Source organism: Lithobates pipiens, unplaced genomic scaffold (genome assembly GCF_037356315.1).
Source record: "Lithobates pipiens isolate NorthernLeopardFrog02 unplaced genomic scaffold, aLitPip1_a1.2 Scaffold_19, whole genome shotgun sequence".
Taxonomy (NCBI): Eukaryota; Metazoa; Chordata; class Amphibia; order Anura; family Ranidae; genus Lithobates; species Lithobates pipiens.
Genome location: NW_027507764.1, coordinates 496,729,967 through 496,753,066, shown reverse-complemented (window position 1 = coordinate 496,753,066; position 23,100 = coordinate 496,729,967). Strand labels below are relative to the sequence as shown.

General features: G+C 42.4%; 1 protein-coding gene across 2 annotated transcripts in view; it reads left to right on the top strand.

Moving 5' to 3' along the window:
• RAD54B (RAD54 homolog B) overlaps window positions 1-16,670 on the top strand; it is a 165,589-nt gene extending 148,919 nt beyond the window's left edge. For both annotated transcript variants that reach the window (XM_077493041.1, XM_077493040.1), the window contains exons 14-15: window positions 14,542-14,742; window positions 16,126-16,670. In XM_077493041.1, coding sequence (XP_077349167.1) covers window positions 14,542-14,742; window positions 16,126-16,313 — 389 coding nt within the window. In that variant the 3' untranslated portion in view covers window positions 16,314-16,670. The remainder of the gene's footprint in view (window positions 1-14,541; window positions 14,743-16,125) is intronic.
• The last annotated feature ends 6,430 nt before the right edge of the window (window positions 16,671-23,100 follow it).

Here is a 23,100-nt window from a genome sequence, read left to right as displayed (position 1 = left end):
ATAATAAATAATTGGTACACCTAGGGCCTCATGCACACAGGACATTTTGCTAAGCCTCCCAGACAGTGTTTTGGCAAAAAAAATTGCTTAGCTTTGGTAAACCCGCGTAACGTGTTTAGGCGAATCAAGTGCTTGGGCATCAATTCATTTAACCACTATAGCCTCAGAAGATTTGGCTGCTCAATGACCAGGCCATTTTTTGCGATATGGCACTGCCTCTCTTTAACTGACAATTGCGCGGTTGTTTCAGTGCTGTACCCAAACAAATTTGGTGTCATTTTTTCCCCACAAATAGAGATTTCTTTTGGTGGTATTTGATCATCTCTGTGGTTTTTATTTTTTGCACTGTAAATAATTTTGTACTTTTTGCTATAATAAATACCCCCAATTTTTTTATTTATTTTTTAACCACTTGCAGACCGGACAAATTTGCTGGTCAAAGACCAGACCCCTTTTTGCGATTCGGCACTGCTTCGCTTTAACTGACAATTGCGCGGTCGTGCGACGTGGCTCCCAAACAAAATTGACATCCTTTTTTTCCCACAAATAGAGCTTTCTTTTGGTGGTATTTGATCACCCCTGCGGTTTTTATTTTTTGCGCTATAACCAAAAATAGAGCGCCAATTTTGAAAAAAACGCATTATTTTTTACTTTTTGTTATAATAAATATCCCCCAAAAATATATAAAAAAACATTTTTTTCCCTCAGTTTAGGCCGATGCGTATTCTTCTATATATTTTTGGTAAAAAAAGATCGCAATTATTGATTGGTTTGCGCAAGTTATAGCGTTTACAAAATAGGGATAGTTTTATAGCATTTTTATTAATAATTTTTTATTATTTTTTTTTTTACTAGTAATGGCGGCGATCAGCGATTTTTATTGTGACTGCGACATTGTGGGGGACCCATCGGACATTTTTGACACATTTTTGGGACCATTGTCATTTATACAGTAATTACTGCTATATAAATGCAGTGATTCCTGTGTAAATGACACTGGCAGTGAAAGGGTTAACCAGTGGGTGGCAGTGTAGGGGTTAAGTGTTCCTAGGGGTGTGTTACTAACTGTGGGGGAGTTGGGCTTTCATTTAGTGAACACTGATCTCTGCTCCAATCACATGGATCAGAGATCAGCGTCACTAGTTGCTAGGCAGAATGGAGAAATGTTGTTTACACAGCATTTCCTCCATTCGGCCGCTCCGTGAGACGATCGCGGGGATGCCCACGGCGATCGAGTCCGCGGGTCCCGTGACCGGACTTACGGGGGTCCCGACCAGCGCGGAAGCGCACCGCCGGCGACGCGCTCCCGATGGCAGGGCGGCATTGAATATTGGACGTACCTGTACGCCAATATGCCTGCCCGTGCCATTCTGTCGACGTACATCGTCGTGCGCTGGTCGGGAAGTGGTTAAAAGCCAATTTTTTCCTCGGTTTAGGCTGACATGTATTCATCTACATATTTTTGGTAATAAAAATCGCAATAAGTGTATATTCATTGGTTTGCACAAAAGTTATAGTGTCTATAAAATAGGGGAATGATTTATGGAGTTTTTATTATTTTTTTAATGCGCAACAAAACGCATTAAAACACGCAAATCAAGGTCTTCGATTATGCATTTCTTTGGAACAAAAAACACACTAATCTGCCCGATTGAAGCTTTCACACCAAGTGGCGATAAAGTTGCGCTATTTTTATTGTCACTTTACCATCATTTTAGCGGCTCTGTTCAGCCGCTAGCAGGGCAGTTTTAAACCCCCACTAGAGGGCAAAAGGGGTTAAATCCGCCCGCAAAACACTGCTGGTATTGCAGCGCTGCCCAATTGATTTCAATGGGGAGCAGCGGTGAACTCACCACTCCTTCACCGTTCCAAAAAAGTTGCTGCCAGGACTTTTTGTGACGCCCTGCCAGTGTGAAACCCGCCACTTTTTTCAGGCGCTATTTTTAGCACTGTAGCGCCTGAAAAACGCTGGCATTGTGAAAGTGGTCTAAAAGCTACAGAACTTTTTTGAGCTTCAGGTGACCTGAAGTGGAGAAGCAAACCAACTCCATAGAGATTAATTGACTTTTTTTTTCTCCTCCAGCATTTTGGAGCTTTGAGCTGCAAAGCGCTGAGGGGTTGTAGGAGGCAGGAAATAAATAACAACCAAATGCCCCCAGGAGCATCAGCAAAAACGTCCATTGTGTATGAAGCCTGAAGAAGATTGCACAGTTGATGCCTCTAAAAAGTTTTTAACCACTTGAGGACCGCCGTATTGCCATTGTACGTCAGCACAATGGCACAGGCAGGGATAATCATGTACATCTACGTGATTGCCTTCCAGCGGGTGGGGGGTCCGATCGGACCCCCTCCCGCTGGTTACGGCGGTCCGATTCGGTCCAGGAGCGCTCCGTGATGAGGGGATGGCCGTTGGTTTTCGGCCACCCCCTCTGGATCGCTCCTGGCCAATGAGAAGCTTCCTCCCCTGTGTATTGTTTACACAGGAAGGAGGAAGTGATGTCATTCTCCTCGGGGCGGTCTTTTTGACCGGACTACGAGGAGAACAGTAAAAGTAAGTGTGCACCAACACTACACTGACATGTAGGTACACACAGGCACACAAACCCCCCCCCGATCCCCCCCCCGCCCCCCCTCCCCCCCCAGTCACAGTGTCACTGATTGCATTGATCATTTCTTTACTGATCAATGCATTCAGTGTCAGTTGTGACAGTAAAAACTGTCAGGACAGTTAGTGTTAGGTCCAGGGTAGCCCCCTATCACCCCCCAATAAAGATTTAACCCCCTGATTGCCCCTAGAGTTAACCCTTTCACCCCCTTTTGCCAGTGTCACTAAGCGATCATTTTTCTGATCGCTGCATGTGTCGCTAGGTAGCTAGTTATTTTTTTAGGTTCACCGCCAGGTTTTTATATCGCTAGGTACCCCGATATACTACCCAATAATGTTTTTAACCCCCTGATTGCCGCTAGTTAACCCTTTCACCCCCTTTTGCCAGTGTCACTAAGCGATCGTTTTTCTGATCGCTGCATTAGTGTCGCTACAGTCGCTAGGTAGCTAGTTATTTTTTTAGGTTCACCGCCAGGTTTTTATAGCGCTAGGTACCCCGATATACTACCCAATAATGTTTTTAACCCCCTGATTGCCGCTAGTTAACCCTTTCACCCCCTTTTGCCAGTGTCACTAAGCGATCATTTTTCTGATCGCTGCATGTGTCGCTAGGTAGCTAGTTATTTTTTTAGGTTCACCGCCAGGTTTTTATATCGCTAGGTACCCCGATATACTACCCAATAATGTTTTTAACCCCCTGATTGCCGCTAGTTAACCCTTTCACCCCCTTTTGCCAGTGTCACTAAGCGATCGTTTTTCTGATCGCTGCATTAGTGTCGCTACAGTCGCTAGGTAGCTAGTTATTTTTTTAGGTTCACCGCCAGGTTTTTATAGCGCTAGGTACCCCGATATACTACCCAATAATGGTTTTAACCCCCTGATTTCCGCTAGTTAACCCTTTCACCCCCTTTTGCCAGTGTCACTAAGCGATAATTTTTCTGAACGCTGCATCAGTGTCGCTAGGTAGCTAGTTATTTTTTTAGGTTCACCGCCAGGTTTTTATAGCGCTAGGTACCCCGATATACTACCCAATAATGGTTTTAACCCCCTGATTGCTGCTAGTTAACCCTTTCACCCCCTTTCACCAGCGATCACAGTATAAGTGTCACTGGTGACGCTGGTTAGCCAGTTAGTTATTTAGGTTCCCCGTCAGGTTTTTATATAGCGCCAGGGACCCCCATATACTACCTAATAAAAATTTGAACCCCCTGATTGCCCCTAGTTAACCCTTTCACCACTGATCACCGTATAAGTGTTACGGGTGACTCTGGTTAGTTTGTTTTTTATAGCATTTTATATTCAAATCCGGAAGGCAGTGCTTGGTTTTCGGGGTCCCGTACGTGGCTAGGCTCCCAAAAAGTCCCCCACATGTGGTATCCCCGTACTCGGGAGAAGCAGCAGAATTTATTTTGGGGTGTAATTTGACTTCTGCCCATAGCATGTGTGAGCAATATATCATTTAGTGACAACTTTGTGCAAAAAAAAAAAAGTTTGTAATATTCCCGCAACTTTTGGCAAAATATAAAATATTCCATGGACTCAACATGCCTCTCAGTAAATAGCTTGGGGTGTCTACTTTCCAAAATGGGGTCATTTGGGGGGGTTTTGTGCTATTTTGGCATTTTATGGCCTTCGAAACTGTGATAGGTAGTGAGGAGTTAAATCAAAAATTTGCACCCTTAGAAATCCTGAAGGTGGTGATTGGTTTTCGGGGTGCCGTGCGCGACTAGACTCCCAAAAAGTCCCACACATGTGGTATCCCCGTACTCGGGAGAAGCAGCAGAATGTATTTTGGGGTGCAATTCCACATATAACCATGGCATGTGTGAGCAATATATCATTTAGTGACAACTTTTTGTAAAAAAAATTTTTTTTTTTTTTTTTTGTCATTATTCAATCCCTTAGGACAAAAAAAATAAATATTCAATGGGCTCAACATACCCATCAGCAATTTCCTTGGGGTGTCTACTTTCCAAAATGGGGTCATTTGGGGGGGATTTGTACTGCCCTGCCATTTTAGCACCTCAAGAAATGAGATCGGCAGTCATAAATTAAAAGCTGTGTAAATTCCAGAAAATGTACTCTAGTTTGTAGACGCTATAACTTTTGCGCAAACCAAAAAATATTCGCTTATTGACATTTTTTTTACTAAAGACATGTGGCTGAATAAATTTTGCCCTCAATGTATGACTAAAATTTAGTTTATTCGATTTTTCTTATAACAAAAAGAAGAAAATATCTTTTTTTTTCAAAATTTTCGCTCTTTTTCCATTTATATCGCAAAAAAAAAAAATCGCAGAGGCAATCAAATACCATCAAAAGAAAGCTCTATTTGTGGGAAGAAAAGGACGCAAATTTCGTTTGGGTGCAATATTGCATGACCGCGCAATTACCAGTTAAAGCAGCGCAGTGCGAAATTGCAAAAAGACCTCTGGTCCTTAAGGTATTTATTGGTCCGAGGCTGAAGTGGTTAAATATGCCTGACTCTTCCCCCAAATAGCCTGAGTGGTTGATGTCTGCTTTACCAGCAATTAATCAACGACTTACCTAAACCATGAATTTGGCTTATATTATTTATATGTAGACTTAAAGGAGATTGCTCAGTCGGATTGTAGCCTAACCTGTGATTTTACCTGATGTTACTGAACATCATTTCCCAGCCTTTCCTTGACTTACACACATCAAGATTAGATAACCCCAAGAAGCACACTTACTACAATCTAATGTGCCCAGCAAGAACCTTATCTATAGAGCCATCGATCAGTGTGCTGCAGTGTAAGGCTGTTCCAGCACAATGTTCATATTACACACCATCTATGTATGTGTGTGGAAGGGTGTGACCATTTGTGACTACTTTTTCATTTTCTTCTGCATTCTGTGGTTAACTCTTGACTTGTGTCTAGTTCTGGCAAGAGAATTAAAGAAAATGGTAACCTGACCAGTCCAATGATAGGACAGAAAACAATATGGTAGAATAGAGAAGAGAAAATACAGTCTTATGCCCAGTACACATGGGCTGAATGTCGGGAGACATCGGCCGGTTCACTATTAACTGTCCAACATTCGGGCCGTGTAAATGTCAGCTGGAGAGCATGCTGGAAAACCAGCAGCCGACCAGCTCCCTATCAGCGCTCTCAGCCAATGGCTGAGAGCGCTGATCAGCGTCTTCTAGCAGGGCGGGGGGGGGGGGGTCGTCTACCCGGTCAGAACACAACAACTCAGCTGGGGAGATTGCTGTACTAACGTTGGATCGTTCGTACAGTGGCTTTGACTGGAGCTGTTGTGTTTTTTTTTTTTTTTCATTCAGCCCGCTGGTTTGAATGGAAAAAAAAAAACTGTAGTGTGTACCAGGCTTTATTTAATAGAAATGCTTTGTTTCTTGCAGCATTTATAATCATTTCAGCAGTTAAGGTTTATATAAACGCAAGAATAAAACTTGTAATATACACTGATCAGCCATAACTTTATGACCACTCACGGGTTAAGTGAATAAGATTGATTACCGTATATACTCGAGTATAGGCCGACCCGAATATAAGCCGAGGCCCCCAATTTACCCCCAAAAAAACTGGCAAACTTATTGACTCGTGTATAAGCCGAGGGTGAGACATGCCTGTCCATCCCTGTGTGTGTGTCCGTCCATCCCTGTGTGTCCGTCCATCCCTGTGTGTCCGTCCATCCCTGTGTGTCCGTCCATCCATCCCTGTGTGTGTGTGTGTCCATCCATCCATCCATCCCTGTGTGTGTGTGTCTCCATCCATCCATCCCTGTGTGTGTGTGTCTCCATCCATCCATCCCTGTGTGTGTGTGTCTCCATCCATCCATCCCTGTGTGTGTGTGTATCCATCCATCCCTGTGTGTGTGTGTGTCTCCATCCGTGTGTGTGTGTGTGTGTGTGTGTGTGTGTGTGTGTGTGTGTCCAGCCTACCTGTGTCCCGAGCCTCCGTCCCGTGCCTTGCCTCCTTGCCTCCGTCCCGTGCCGTGCCTTGCCGCCGTGCCTTGCCTCCGTCCCGTCCCGTGCCGTGCCTTGCCTTGCCTCCGTCCCGTGCCCTCTTCGTCGGCGCCTCGGCGGCCATTGTAAAATTCAAAAGCTGCGCCGCCGCCTTCGCCTGTGATAGGCGGAACACTGAATTTCCCAGCAGCCTGTGTTCCGCCTATCACGGACATCGTATCATCCTCGTCCGTAGTACGAGGATGATACGATGTCCGTGATAGGCGGAACACAGGCTGCTGGGAAATTCAGTGTTCCGCCTATCACAGGCGAAGGCGGAGCCGGAGGCGCGGCTTTTGAATTATAGAATGGCCGCTGTCTGTCTGCTCGACACGCTGATCGAGCGGGCAGACAGCGATGACTCGAGTATAAGCCGAGGGGGGCACTTTCAGCCTCAAAAAAGAGGCTGAAAATCTCGGCTTATACTCGAGTATATACGGTATCTTGTTACAATGGTGTCTGAAAGTCAGTAGGGTATATTAGGCAGTAAGTAAACATGTTCTCCCTGAAGTTGATGTGTTGAATGCAAAAAAAAAAAAAAAGGGCATTGCAGTTCGTTATGAATGGGACTGCATAGCCGCAGACCGATCAGGTGGCCCATGCTGACCCGTGTTTACAGCCAAAGGCCCCTACAATATGTATGTGAGCATCAGAACTGGATCACAGAGCAATGGAAGAAGTTGGCCTGGTCTGATGAATCACATTTTCTTTTAGATCATGTGGGTGGGCGGGTGTGTGTGCGTAATTTACCCTGGGAAGAGTTGGCACCAGGATGCAGTATGGGAATAAGGCAAGCCGATGGAGTTGACTGATGCATTGGGTAATGTTCTGCTGGGTCCTGCCATTCATGTGGATGTTACTTGACCAATACCTACCTACCTCAACATTGTTGCTGTCCAAGTACACCCCTTCATGGAGACGGTATTTTCTGATAGCAAGCGCCTTTTTCACGCTGCAAAAATGTTTATTATTAATAGTATTATTATACAGCATTCATATTAAGCCAACCGTTTGCACAGCGCTTTACAACATGAGGGCAGATACAGTACAATATCTGTAATATGTACAGTTACAATACAATTCATTACTGGAGGAATCCGAGGATCCTGCTAGTTAGAACTTACAAGAATAGTCTGAGGAACACAACCATGGGTTGGAGGTGTTGACTTCAAATTCATGGATCCATGGAGGTCCCACCGTGCAATTTACATGTCTTAAAGGATCTGCTACTGATGGCTTGGTGCCAGATACCACAGCATACCTTTAGAGGTCTAGTGACGTCCATGCCTCGATGGGTCAGGGCTGTTTTGGCAGCAAAAGTAGGACCTACTCAGTATTAAGCTGACAACACTCACTAGTTATACTGTATCTGTGCAGTAGTGTCACCCGAGGACTGGAAGCATGTTAGAACTGCAGAACATCCTCTCTATATCGCCGTAACATAAAGTGGAAAACAAAGTAGGGCTGACAGAAATGTTGGAGATTTTAGCACAGGAAGTTAGGAGCTTATTAGATTCCTGTTTATTGGAAAGATAAACTGAGAACACTTTCTAGGTAGCTCAGCTGATTGTTAAAAAAAAAAAGAAAGAAAAGCTGATGAGAAGTCGGTTCGGTAAAACAAGACGGTTGAGGCACATTTTTATCTTGCCTTAGCCACGGTCAAAACTCAGCAATGGCCACTGAATGTCCTCATCCACATCATCTGTGCCACGGTGCATCACGACTACAACTCTGTGCTTTGCAACACAGCAGAAAAAGTAGGGCATGTTGTATTTTACAGGCGATCCTACTGGCCAATGGGGCCACGCCACAACTGTGATGTAGCTGCTTCAAACTGTATGTACAGGGCTCTGTATATGCTACTTTTCTGTTTGTTTTTTGATGGTTGAACTCTATGGACTTTTTTCTTTTTGTCTTTTATGGCTCTTTTGTTGAAACTAAAATTAAAAGGAAGCAAAAAAGAGACTCTCTGCTGTTGACTGTAACTTTCTTTTGGTAAATAAAGGGAATTCCAAAAAAAAAGAGAAGCTCCTTGCTATAAATTTACGTACAGCAGGTAAGAAAAGTATTGAACACATCACCATTTTACTAATTAAATATATTTCTAAAGGTGCTATTGACATAACATTTTCACTGCACGTCGGTAACAATCCATGCAATCCATACATACAAAGAAACCAGAACACATAAGTTCAGATATATTATGTGTAATACAATGGAATGACCTAGGGAAATAGTATTGAACGCATGAAGAAAGGGAGGGGCAAAAAGGCATGCAAAGCCAAGACACAAGCTGAAATCACCAGAAAGCAATCCTGCCCCTATTATTATCAGCTGGTTCAGTCTCAACTGATGGCATATAAAAAGGTGTTTCGTTACCAAGGTGTCAAACAAGAAAACTATTATGATGGGTAAAAGCAAAGAGCTCTCTCAAGACCCTCTCAACCTTATTGTTGCAAAACATACTGATGGCATTGGTTACAGAAGGATTTCTAAACAGCTGAACGTTCCAGTGAGCACTGTTGGGGCCATAATCCGTAAGTGGGAAGAACATAATTTCACCATAAACCGGCCACGACCAGGCGCTCCTGGCAAGAAAAACTATCAGAAGAGTTGTCCAAGAGCCAAGGACCACTTGTGCAGAGCTAAAGAAATAACTGGAATTAGCAGGTAAATTGGTTTAAAAGAAAACTATAAGTAATGCACTGAACTGCCATGACCTGGATGCAAGTTCACCACCCATGACATTGCTGAAGAAAAAGCATGTTGAAGCTCATTAAGACTCCATTTACACCTGAGCAAATTTGGATCGCTGGCGTAATCACTGTGATTCTGCCCGGGATTCCAGAATCATGGAACACGTTTGCGATGCCATTATTCCTGATTTTTGCTGCGATTTTCCAGGAACAAAACACAGTTGCGGCAAAAACCGCAAATGCTCTTGGCTCTGTACCAAGATTTGGTACATGAGCTTCTTTGGAGTGGAGGAAAGCCCATTTAAATGAATGAGGCCGTTCCACTAAAAAACAAAAAGAAACAAGCTGCAGCAGCTGTCGCTGCACTACGCTCAGGTGTTAATGGAGCCCTAAAGTTTGCTGAACAGCATTTAGACAAGCCTATGAAATACTGGGAGAATATAGTCCACTCAGCTGAGTCCAAAATGTAACTCTTTGAATGCCATAATACACACCATGTTTAGAGGTCAAATGACACTGTACATCACCCCAAAAACATGGCAACATCATGGTGTGGGGCTGTTTTGTCGGTATTGGCAAATTTAATATCTTTGTATGCAGGATGAAGGGAAAAATGTACCTAGACATTCTTGATAAAAATCTGCTGCCATCTACCAGGATGATGAAGATGAAATGAGGGTGGACATTCCAGCAAGACAATGATCCCAAACACAAAGCCAAATAACTCTCAATTGGTTTCAAAGAAAGAAAATAAAGTTGCTAGAATGACCCAGCCAATCGCCTGACTCGAATCCAGTAGAAAATCTTTGGAAAGAACTAAACTTCAGAGTTCATAGAACAGATCCACGGAACCTTCAAGAGTTGAAGACTGTGTGGAAGAATGGGCCAAAATAACACCTGAACAACGAATGTGACTGGTTTCTCCATACAGGAGGGTCTTGAAGCTGCCAGTACCAATAAAGGATTTTGTACAAAGTATTAAGTACATTTCAGTTAGTGTGTTAAATAATTTTTCCCTGTGTCATTCCATTTTATTACACATAACTTCATTTCTGACCCTATTTGTTATGGTTTATTTGCACATATGGATTGCATGGGTTGTTATCGACATGTGAAAATTTCCTGTCAATAGCACTTTTAGAAATATATTTACCTAGAAAAATAGTGACGTGTTCAATACTTCTTTTATCCCCTATACATATTCGGAACTGTTGCAACTTGACAATATAACATTGTATGACTTGTCTATGTTAAACCATTTCAATACCAGGCACTTTTACCCCCTTCCTGCCCATGCCAATTTTCAGTGCTTTCACACAAATACAGCTTTCTTTTGGTGGTATTTAATCACAGCTGGGTTTTAATTTTATACTCAATACATGGGGAAAAAACAAGTTTTTCTTTGTTTCTGTTATAGAATTTTGCAAATAAATAATCTTTCTTCATAAATTTAGGTCAAACTGTAGTCTGCTACATTTCTTAGGTTTTTTTGTTGAAAAAACCAAAGTGTTTATTTAGTCTGTAGGAAAGGTATAGTCCACAAACTATGGTATACAGTGCTCAGCAGGAAGGAGTACATGCCTTTTGAAAAGTAAGATTTTAATTACTATCTCAATAAACACAAGAACATATGGAATATCATTTTAGCCAAGTTAAAGCGGAGCTCCACCCTAAAGTGGAGCTTCCGCTCATTGGAACCCTCCCCCCCTCCGACGCCACAATTGGCCCCTTTCAGGGGGGAGGGGGGTGCAGGTACCTGTATGGTACAGGTATCTGCACCCACTTCCGGCATAGATATCTGCAGAAGCTACGCCCCTTTCCACAGAATCTACGCCCCTTTCCGAAGGTCCCCTGCTGTCTGCTGGGAAACACACGGGTCCCAGAGACAGCGGGGACCATCCTTATTGCGCAGCGTGACTCGCGCATGCGCAGTAGGGAACCGGGAAATGAAGCCGCAAGTCTCCACTTCCTGATTCCCACACCCAAGATGGCGGCAGCAGCACCCGAGAGTAGATCGAGAGATTGGCTTCGAGTGCCGACATCGCGGGCACGCTGGGCGGCTAAGTGTCATTATTTTAAAAGTCAGCAGCTGCAGTATTTGTAGCTGCTGGCTTTTAAAAAAATAAAAAATGGCGGACTCCCGCTTTAAAGAGTTAATTGTTTTCTTTTCTGAGAGTTTGTCAGATTCTGGATTTCCTTTGTTTTTTTTTTGTTTTTTTTTTATGACTAATGAACTTGCCTAGCTAGTCTGGAGGGGGACAGAAAGCAATATCACACAGCCATGTATTTGAGAAGAACACACAGAGCTACAGAAAAAGCAAAGGTGAGCAAAAATCACCATGTATTTGGACTGAACGAGAACCCCATCTTAGGTCCCATGCGCACAGGACGTTTGCCCATCTCTCCTAAACGCCTTTACTCCTGACTGCAGCATTTTGGCAGAAAAAACGCTTAACACATAAAACCGCATCAAAACACATTTAGGCGCTTCAAGTGCTTGGGTGTTAATTCAATTCATTGTTCAGAATAATAATTTATTCCTTGCCATTGAAATGAATTAACGCTCAAGCAATTGACATGCCTAGTGTTAGCGCAGCTTTTGGCGCATTTATATGTTTAAGTGCTTTTTCTGCCAAAATGCTGCTTCTCCTGGATGTGCTGGCAGTGATGTTATTTTATGCTTCTAAACGCCAATGTGTGCATGGACAGAGGCAGAAAAAAAACACCCTTAAAAGCAGCATTTTTAAAGCTCAGTGCGCATGAGGCCAAACCAAACCATTGCAAAAGTATGCATCAACCATTAGAACTTAATGAAGTCCCTAGTTTAAAGTTAAGTAATATTTAACCACTTAACGGCCGCCCTGTAGCAGTTTTACTGCTACAGGTCAGCACCTCTGCGCCAGATCACATATATACGTATACGTGATCCGGCTCTGCTGGGTAGGGGGCGCGCATGCGTGCCGGCTCACTCCCGCTGTAAGCTCACACAACGTGAGTACTGCAGGCTCGATGTCCGCTGGCACTCGTCGATCATCTAGCACAGAGGCAGTACAGCAGTCTGCCTCTGTAAACAAGGCAGATCACCTATCTGTCAGTAGGGAAGGCATGGCTCCTGTGTTCCTGCAAAGAAGGGACATGGATCCATGCCTTCTCTTAGTAAAAGCACCTCCTACACAGGCACTGGCTAGCCACACAGTTAACCCTTTGATCCCCCTGATGTTCCCCTTCCCAGCCAGTGTCATTAGTACAGCGATGGTGCATTTTTTTTTTTTTTAAGCACTGATCACTGTATTATTGTCGCTGGTCTCCAAAAAGTGTTAGTGTCCGAATGTCTGCCACAATATCGTAGTCCCGCTATAAGTCACTGATCGCTGCTATTACTAGTAAAACAGTGGTCATTAACCCTGTCCTCAGGGCCCACTAACAGGCCAGGTTTGCAAGATAACTGAAATACATCACAAGTGATATAATTTGCTGCTCAGTGATTGTATTCTAGTCTGCATCTCCCATGGGTAATAATAAAACCTGGCCTGTTAGTGGGCCCTGAGGACAGGATTTGATGACCACTGTAGTAAAATAAATAAATACAATATATCCCATAGTTTGTAGATGCAAAAACATTTGCACAAACCAATCTATATGCTTATTGTTTTGTTTTTTAACAAAAATATGTTGCAGAGTACATATTGGCCTAAATTTATCAAGAAATAAAATTTTTATGGGTTAGGTTTTATATCAGAAAGTAAAAAAAATATATATTTTTTTCAAAATATTCAGGGTTTTTTTTTGTGTATAGCGTAAACAATAAAAATACGCAGTGGTGATCAAATACCACCAAAAGAAAGCTCTATTTGTGGGAGAAAAAAGGGCATAAAATCCATATGGATACATCGCTGCATGACCGCACAATTGTCTGGTGAAATAACGCAGTGCCATATTGCAAGAAATGGCCTGGTCATAAAGGGGGTAAATCTTCCAGAGGTCAAGTGGTTAATAATAATATGAATTACTTTAATTTATTGTATGCTAATAATAAGGTAAATAGTTTTGGGATGACTGTTTGTGCATGCATGTCTATGGCTAGATTCACTGGTTTCCTCTGTGCCTTTTAACCTATTCTACTCTCTTATTATCTTTAAGCCAGTAAAGATATCCCTTTTTACATCTCATTTTCTGTAAATGTGTATACAGGAAGATTGCTTTACAACCCGGGACAAATATTTAACCAAAGCAAAACCACCAACTAGTGGGAGCATGTGCGGCAGCCACAAGAATTACATTATTTCTTGGGTCAAGTCTGGTCTTTATATTTTGATTTGTACTGGTTTTAGCATCACTTCATTATTATCTGACAGTGTTGCATGTGTATCTTGTGATCAGTCTTTTATGTAAATAATATTGTTACTGTTTATTTTGTACAAAAGATAATTGGGGGGGTGTATTTACTAAAAGTGGAGAGTGCAAAATCTGGTGCAGCTCTGCATGGTAGCCAATCAGCTTCTAACTTCAGCTTGTTCAATTAAAGCCACTAAACCCAGGAGCCCGCACTCACTATATCTGGTCTTCCACAGTACACAGAACATGGAAATGCAATTATTTTAGTAAATATAAACTGCTAAATACCTTTTCTCATCAGCGCCTAGAGGCGATTCAGTTCGCATTGTGCGCTATATAAGTATTTCATTCATTCATTCATTAGCGCCTTGTTACTTCTATCAGTGTCCAGCCGAGCACTGATTAAACCCTGTAGGCGGAGTTTTCAGTCTCCTCTAACTGTCCTATGAGGCTGCAGGACCCCTGACTCTCTCTCTGGACAGTGCTGATGGGCCCTGTGCCGATCACATGCACCCTCCTACCAAAAAAAAAAAAACTCTCTAGCAATACACACCAAACTGAGCATGTGCAGAATGCCCCCAAGGCTTTGTTCTCTCAACAGATGGATTGGGGACAGTAAAAGAAGGGGAGGATCAATGGGGACAGGATCAAACCGCTTTTTTACACAATGAGCAGGATTTACAATATAGTATAACAACCATGCTTTTCTGCATATACAGACTACTTTTACTGTCGTGGGTTTAGTAACATGTTAAGCTTTGACAGAAAAAAAAACAGAAGCTGATTGGTTTCTATGCAGAGCTGCACTAGATTTTGCATTCTCCAGTTTTAGTACATCAGCCCCATTATAACTATGTCTGACCTATGCATTAGCCTGGTGTATGTTTGACCTCCTGTGTCACATTTTCTTGCAGGTACTTTGGAGGAAAAGATTTATCAGAGACAAATTAGTAAACAGGGTCTCTCCGGGGCTGTCGTTGATCTGGCCAAGAAGTCGGAACATTTCTGTTTTTCTGTGGATGAGCTGAGAGACCTTTTCACGCTGCATGAAGACAGTGACTGTGTGACCCATGACTTGCTGGAGTGTGACTGTACACATACCAAGCACTATCCAGGTAACCTACATCTTTCCTGCAGTGTCTAAAGCTTTCTGTCTAGCTTCAGGATTAAATGCAAGCATGCATGAACCCTAAATGGTAAAAGTAATAGGTTTGCTTTTATTTCAAATGCTTATGTATAACCTTAGTCTAGGATCCTCCATAGGGATAATTTGAGGATTAGCATTGCCATGTGCGGGCACCACAAGGTCCCTGCACAGCATCACTGTTGTTACCTTAAGTTAGGGCTGGCAGGTTCACTTTAAATTGTACCATTACCTATGAAACAAATGCAAAATCTCAGCCCTTGTATAATCCTCTTTAGATTTGCGGACCTCCAATGCAGGCGTCCCTGCATGTTTCCTATGGTGACCTGCTTATGGGCAAGGCAGTGACAGCTTAGGGCAGCTTCCTATTGGTTGAATTGGATGGACTTGTGTCAACCAGACTATTGGCATTCCATTATCACAGATATTGGTTTCAAACATAGGGAACTATAACTCTCACTTTATTAACTTGGAGACAGAGATGACCATTGTCTACTGAGGAAAGGAAGAACTTCACGGTGTGTCTCGTCCTTCTATACTCCAGACAAGCCTGAGTGCTGCAGAGGATGGACACATGGCTTCCCCACCTATGATTCTCAGAGGGACATCTACCCATCTTTAGTCTGCTTTACCTTCTCTGTGAAAAAATACCTTGATGTTAATGAGATCTTATTATTTTTTATTAGTCAGGCATTTATGAAAGATTAATTTAAGACTTGGCTGTGGCCATCTTCCATTGCATGCAATAGCTGACCAGATCTGAATTAGGGGAAAAAAAACTTTCAGTAAAAAGAAGTTTGGGAAGAACATACAAACTCCATGCAGATTGTGTCAATGCAGGGCTTTAAGACATCCACACTAAGCAGTATTGTGCTCATGGAATAAATACCATTTTGGTTCTCTTGCTTCCATCAATTTATAACTTCCTGTAGTCAGGGATTTTTTTCAGGGGGAACTTGGTGGAACTCAGTTCCACCACCTCTGGGTCAGACCCTTGGAGGGGGCCTGCTTACCACAATCACTTGTAAACACAGAAGTCTGGTTTCTGTGTTTACAAGTGACAGCTCTGCGCTCTGTGTGTAACCCCCCTGAACTCTGTATGTAATGCAATCCTGGTATTTAATGCCCCTTTAAGACCCTTCTACTGTTCATGAAATTTGACTGACCACACCCACTATTTGATGTGATTTGGAGGGTGTGAGTCGGCGGAGGGGTCTTGGGGGGGTCGTGGTTGAGTTGCAGCACCAATTGTTTGAGAAAAAACAGCCCTGCCTGTAGTATGCATACATATCGAGATAATAAAAGATTATAAATATTGTTATTTCATACATTCAGCTACATCTTTTCATTTCAGGTGGTTCCACTGGAAAAGAGATCACACATGGGAGGCTCCTTAATAAGCCCTATAAGAATGTTTCCATGTCTGAACTGATGGAGTGGAAACACCTTTCCATGGAGCAGAGTGATGGTGACCCTTTCCTCCAGCCCGGGAGAGAATATATTTCTTTTGTTTTCCAGAACATGACAAACAGCCAAACCTGAACTGTGATCAGAGGTCACGTAGACTTTGTCTATGAGGATACAAGCTGTCCTTACACAGTGCCCTGGTGCAATGTGCTGTGCACTGATCCCAGCTTGGCACTCATTTCATATGAACAGTAAGTCAAATGTCAACAGGCACTTGCTAAAAGAGGATGCTGAGTTAGTATATTTAGAATGAGCCACCCAATGGGGAGAATGATGGAAATATATTATTTCTATTAACCTGTTCACAAATATCGAGGACAAACAATGTTGTCAGGCTTCAGTGTTGGCTTTTCTGAACAGCTTCATACCTTTTTATCAACTTTTGTATTTTTTTTTAAGTTGCAAAAATAAAAAAAAATTGCATTAAACAAACAGTTTTTTATTTTTTATTTTTTTTGCGTTTTTGAGCTGTTAAAACACCACATTCACAATTGCAGTGAAATGAGAATTGAAGCCTCAGGCTTTTCTAAACAGCTTCATATCTTTTATCAATTTGTTTTTTTTTAAGCTGCAAAAAAATTATTCTACCCATAAGTTTACCTTATGCTTCTGCAAGGATTGCCCATCAATTGTGTTCATATACAGTATTTATATCAGACACGTCAAACTCAAGTGAAAAATGGGGTCTAACCGAGTGTAACGATTTTTGAAGGGCCCACGTCATGTCTACTGAGGGCCATGCTGAATTTCAAAATAAAATATAGATCTTTGGTAATTAACAAAATATAACGACAATTGCTACTATATTGTATCCCAGAAAATATTTACTGAAATATTATATTTCAAAATTATGCAAGAAAGTGTAGCCTTTGTCACCTGGAAGACAGCTGGGACTTTGTTCAGTTAAATTCCTTAAAGTAGTACTAAACACTCAGCTTTTTAAAGCTTTTTAAATTTTTTAAACTGATTGTAAGCAGTGCAACTTGCTCCAGTAAATTTCAATGCCCCAGTGTGTGCTCAACACTCACATAACTCTCTGTTCTCCACTGCTCACTCCCAGCCACATAGTGCTGCTTCCCTGAACTCCCAGGTAGGGGGAGGGTGTGTACAGAAGACACAGTGAAGACAGGAGAAACATTTGCACTGGAGGAGAGTAGAAGTGGCTTACCCATGTAGACATGCCATATGGGTATGCATGCCAGGGGTAAACACACGGTTGCTTCTGTGGGAAACTGTAAGACCTCATTCACACAGGTGTACTTAAAGAGGAACTGCAGTCTGCTCACATAATTTGTAATAAAAACCTCTTTGCCAATCTGAAGCTTCCCTCCAACCACTTTACATATTATTTTATATATATTGTGATTCTGTACTTGCCAAATATGCTGCAGAAATCTCCCTCCGCTGATTCTGGGGGCAGCTGAAGCTGCTGTCTGTTCACTTCCTGGATTTACACACACACAGAGGCACACCTCCAGCTCTGCAGCTCTCATTGGCCCTCTCAGTGAGTGAGAGAGAGCACTGTGCATGATGTCATAAGCCTAGGCTAATGACCTGACAAGATACAGGAAGTGGGCTGTATAAGGTATTTACTGTCAGAAAAAAAATGTTTTACTATCCAAAGTTAAAACAACAAGGGCAGTAGATTTAATAGATGAAAAGTTGAAAAAATGACTAAAGGTCCGCTTTAAAGTTTTTTTTTTTGTTTGTTTTTTTAAATAAAAATGTTATACTTACCTGCTCTGTGCAGGTATTTTCACAGCCCAGATCCTCCTTTTCTCGGGTCCCTTGCTGGCGTGCCTGCCTCCTCCCTCCTGCCGGGTGCCTCCACAGCAAGCAGCTTGTAACGAGCCATGGTTCTGCATGTTTATTCACACACAGAGCCACAGGACAGCACCACCCCTCTGTCTTCTGATTGGCTCACTGGCTGTGATTGGCAATGGCTCCCATTGCTGTCAAAAGCCAATCAAGAGTGCAAGTCCTCAGAGAGGCAAGGCTCTCATGGACATCGCTGGATCAAGAGGTGGCTCAGGTAAGTATTGAGGGGCTGCTGCACACAAAGTTTTTTACCTTCATGAATAGAATGCATGAAGGTAAAAACATTGTGCTTTTACAACCACTTTAAGCATACTCCAGTGTGAGGGCCATTTGTATGGATGCAGGTGTGTCTGCCTGAAGTCGCACTGCATTCAGAGGCATGTACCTACACCCACATGAATGCTAAATTGGGGGCAGAAGCTGTTTCCGTGCAGCTGCTGCATCCCAATTGACATGGATGGGGACTGCCTGTATGGGGGTGCATGGAACACTGGTGCAGACAAAACATGGCCCCCACACAGGTGTATATCCAAGTGAATGAGGCCTTAGAAGGAGACATCAAAGCTGTGCCAGGGCTTAGAGGACAACCTGATTTGGTACACATCAAGTGGCATCACATAACGTAAGTATTTACACTAACAATAAGGTAAAAAAACAACAACTTCACTTTAAACCAGTCACAAAAGGAGTGAGAGGGCTAAATATGGCTCAAAAAAACTCTGATCTACACTTTACTGGATGGGTAGAGACACCGTAGAGTAGCAAATGGCTGCAGGAAAGTAGGCTTTTTGTATAGAATGGCCTGAAGAATATATGTCAAAAAGAGAGGGTGCAAGTGCTTTGTAGCATAGTGGATAGGATAACATGGCCTCGTCTTTGTACAGTACAGACATTAGGTTCAGTGCTTCTGTAGGGCAGGAACTAATATGAATGGATCAGTGTACTCGGCACAAAGCCTCATATTGTATTCAGGACTATGTAAGCAAAGACCAGAAAAGGCTAATTGCTATGGGTAACAGTTTGTTTTCAGAGACATCATGAGCCTGGCAAGTGCAAGTAAAGGTTTAGCATCTGTCAGACCTCAGCTGACAATATTGAACCACTCTTCAGATATTTATACCTAGATGAGAGGTTTCCATTTGTCTGAAATGTCAGGCTCATCCGGGCGACCTCATCCATATGCTCTGGAGATGCCCCAAGTTGGTGCAATATTGGAGCAGAATTGTCACCAAAATTAACAATGTGTACCAGGTTCAGCTGGCAATGGACCTGTTGACATGCCTGTTGGGGAGTCTTACTGAGGAACTGTATCCCCCTCTGGTGTACATCACCCTCACGAGGCTCTTATACTTGGCTAGGAAGCTGATTGCCCAGTTTTGGCTTTTGGCACAGGTCCCGAGGGAGGCACAGTGGATCCCAATGGTTAATACTATTCTTATCTGAGAAAAAAAAACACCTACTGTCATAGGAAATTGCCTAAAAAATGTATAAACATCTGGCAGAGTTGGTTGAACTCTCTGGAGGTGGCACCCCTGCAGCTTGCTCTAGACAGATTACTAATGGACTAGATGGTTTCCTGCACTAACTTTAAGTGACCGTATGAGACTATAAGAGGCCTGTCAGAGGTGATTTGCTTTATGCGATATTTGACATTAGTGTGATGGAATTGGGATCGCTATAACACAAAGTAACTGCTCTATACTACCAGCTGGACTAAGTGTGTCCTAGGGAGTGATTCTAACTGGGGGGGGGTGGGCTACCACTGACATGACAGCGATCATTGCTCCCGATGACAGAGAGCAGTAGATCTCTCATGTCACTAGGCAGAACGGGGAAAGGCATCTCCCTGTTCTGCCACTCCGTGACACGATCACAGGCCCGCGGCGGACATCGAGTCCGCGGGACCCACGAGCACATTCGAGGAGTACGCAGCGGCGAACGCGCCCACAATACCGCGATTTAAAGCAACGTACCTGTATGCCCATTTGCCCAGCCGAGCCATTGTGCCGACGTACATCGTGCGCGCTGGTCAGCATGTGGTTAATTGTTTGCACTTTTCTTTCCAAGAGTGCTTGTGCAGTGCTTCATAGTTGGTTCTTAGATTAGTTGGCTATACAGTTACTACCATTTATTTATTGTTATGAAGATTACAACTCCTGTTTTCTATGGGCTGTATGCCTCTACAACTGTAACATGTAATACCTTGTGTTCTATTCAACAAAAATCTATTTTGTTGATTTAAAAAAAAAAAAAAAATGTATACCCGATACAGTCCCTTTGTTCCCTGTGACCTCTATTGTTCCCCTACATTTCTCCTTATAGTTGTGGTTCAGATTGGGGGAACTGTGTAGTCTCATACCTGTATTTATGACAAGCACATATGTCTTTCTGTAAATTATTTACCAAATATTTCAAGCGGTAAGAATCACATTCACTCAGGATTGCTTATGCCGGTAATGCACTGAAATCACCTCTGCAGTTATTGTAAATCTGCATCGTCTTTTATTGCAAACAGGTTGACTGTCTATTTATTTTCCGTTCATTCTGGCCCCAAGCCTTGAATGTTTTATAATAGTTCCAGTAATCTGAAGTGAAGCGAATCCATTTAAACGAAAGGCATCCATTTTAGAGTTGATTCCATATCTTGCAGGATCTGCTTGTCTTTTTACTCCTACATGCTGCTACTCTGTTTAATTTTAACTGCATTGTAACCAAAGTGCTCAGCAAAACATCATTTGTCGCTGTCTAGGCTCATCTCTGTGACATGGCGAAATCCACAAGCTGCGCTGAGTCAATATTACACGGCATGTGGAGGAGTGCTGGCAAGATGCACCGAGAAAACAAACACCGTTGCCAGGCAAAACAATAAGAACTAAATCAAGGGAGAAATACCTGTACAGTGTTATTGCCGGAATAACTATATATAGACATCAGCTACAGTGTGCACTGTGTAGGCCAGCCAGCATTATTGATGGTATTCCAGTACACATGGGCAAAAAAGAGGGCTATATGACCTTACCTAAACTTAATTTAGCTCCAGATATTAGGGTAGAACTCCAGGATTTTTTTTACTTTAAACCCTGATCATCTGTGAAAAAAAAACAAAAAAGAACCACAACTGTTGGAGCAATAACAGCTTCATGCCGAAGCTCTCCCCTGTACTTCTATGTTGCCAATCTTCCAGGTAAATGACAGCCAGTGTCATCCAACCCACTCCCTTTGCACACAGACTATCATGAACCCACCTCCAAGGACAACCCGCTGTACACCCGAGGCTCACACCTTATTACCTGAGCACCGTTCAATCTAGAAGGAAAGACCACCTGCCACCAAGGAAAAAAAAGAAGGTCCTGTGATATGAGCCTACTGCCCAGAAGACCGCGGCAAAAAAAGCTATGTGTAGGGTACTAAAAAGAACAATAGGTCCAAGATAGAGCTGCACAATTCTGGCTAAAATGAGAATCGTGATTTTTTTTTTTGCTTAGAATAAAGATCACAATTCTCATGATGTAACATCATCTTTCACATTATACTAAAAAATTGGGCTAACTTTACTGTTTTTTTTTTTTTTATTCATTGAAGTGTATTTTTTCCCCAAAAATTGCGTTTGAAAAACCACTGCGCAAATACAATGTGACACAAAATATTGCAACAATGGCCATTTTATTCCCTAGGGTCTCTGCTAAAATATATATATATATATATATATATAATGTTTGGGAGTTCCAAGTAATTTTCTAGCTAAAAATACAGATTTTAACTTTGTAAGAAATAAGTGGTTAAACTTCCTTCATTTACACACCGAAGTTTATCCCTTTGCTCTAAGATGGAAAAGTTACAATGTTTATAGTTCTCCATTAGCACTGACAATGTTGTGAAAAACTTGTCAGACTGCCTGTTTTTTTTTTCTTTTGACAGATGAGTAAGCAGAGAACTCTCTACAGTTGTTACATGAATGAATCTGGAAATTCTGCACAGAGATCGTGGGGGGGGTTGAATCGAGATAGTGATTTTTTTTAATGCTTAATCATGCAGCTCTAGTCCAAGGCAGGCTTTAGGAATATGTGGCTACAACTATAGTTCCACTTAAAGAGGAGCTAAGCATACCTTTCCTCCAATGGTACCTGTGGCAAATGTATCTAATAGAGGTTGAGTTCATATCATGTTATTATAAATACATTTCTGAATCGGTCACCTTATTGGGATCAAAGCCTTATTTATCATGCCGATGCCCCCCTGCCATGAAGTTGGAGCTTGAGACAACGTCATAGTAGATGGGTCAGGTCCACATGGGCCCTTTTACACATGCTACAAAGTGGGTCTTCTAGAATTCCTCATCTTATGTAATTTCCCAGAAGGGAAATATGTGGGAGCACAAACAAAAGAGATGTAGCAGTGTACCAGGTTCTTGTTGACAATGCCAGCACATCAGAGAGGCATTTGCATAGACCTTATGAAGGCGTTCTGGAGTTTTATACCAACCTGTCAACAATTTATACCCCTCCTCCTTATGCCTGCTAGAGAGGAAGAATCAGTTGAGTTGGGCAAAGTAAAGAATATGGTTGCCTCTGTGCAGGGGTCAAGGTCTTGTCTAGGTCCTGCTCCCATTTCAGCATGATGGGTTGGAACAAATTCCCTGTGGGTCTATTGATTTTTATAATAGGAAGTCAATAGGGTGTGGTGCATTGCAGAAGTACACATACAGAGTTGTTCAAATGGGGATATTGCTGCAGCTTCTAATGCACAATCTTAGAATCTCACAGTGTGTAATGAAATCAAAGTAAACAATTTTAGCACTGGAAAGGAGCCTGTACAACCGTCCAATATTGAAGATGAGGCTAGACCTCAGCTTTCATATGTACAAGTTCTCTAGATAATCCTCTGCAGAATAAGCACACACAACTCTATACAGGGGAAGTAGGTATGTAACTCTGTGCTGTCACTGCTTTCTGCATCACCAATCAAGTAAAATATCTAAGACAGGTTTGAACATGCAAGACCGTTCATTCATTTTTCATCCATCTGTTGACAGATCCTAAATGGC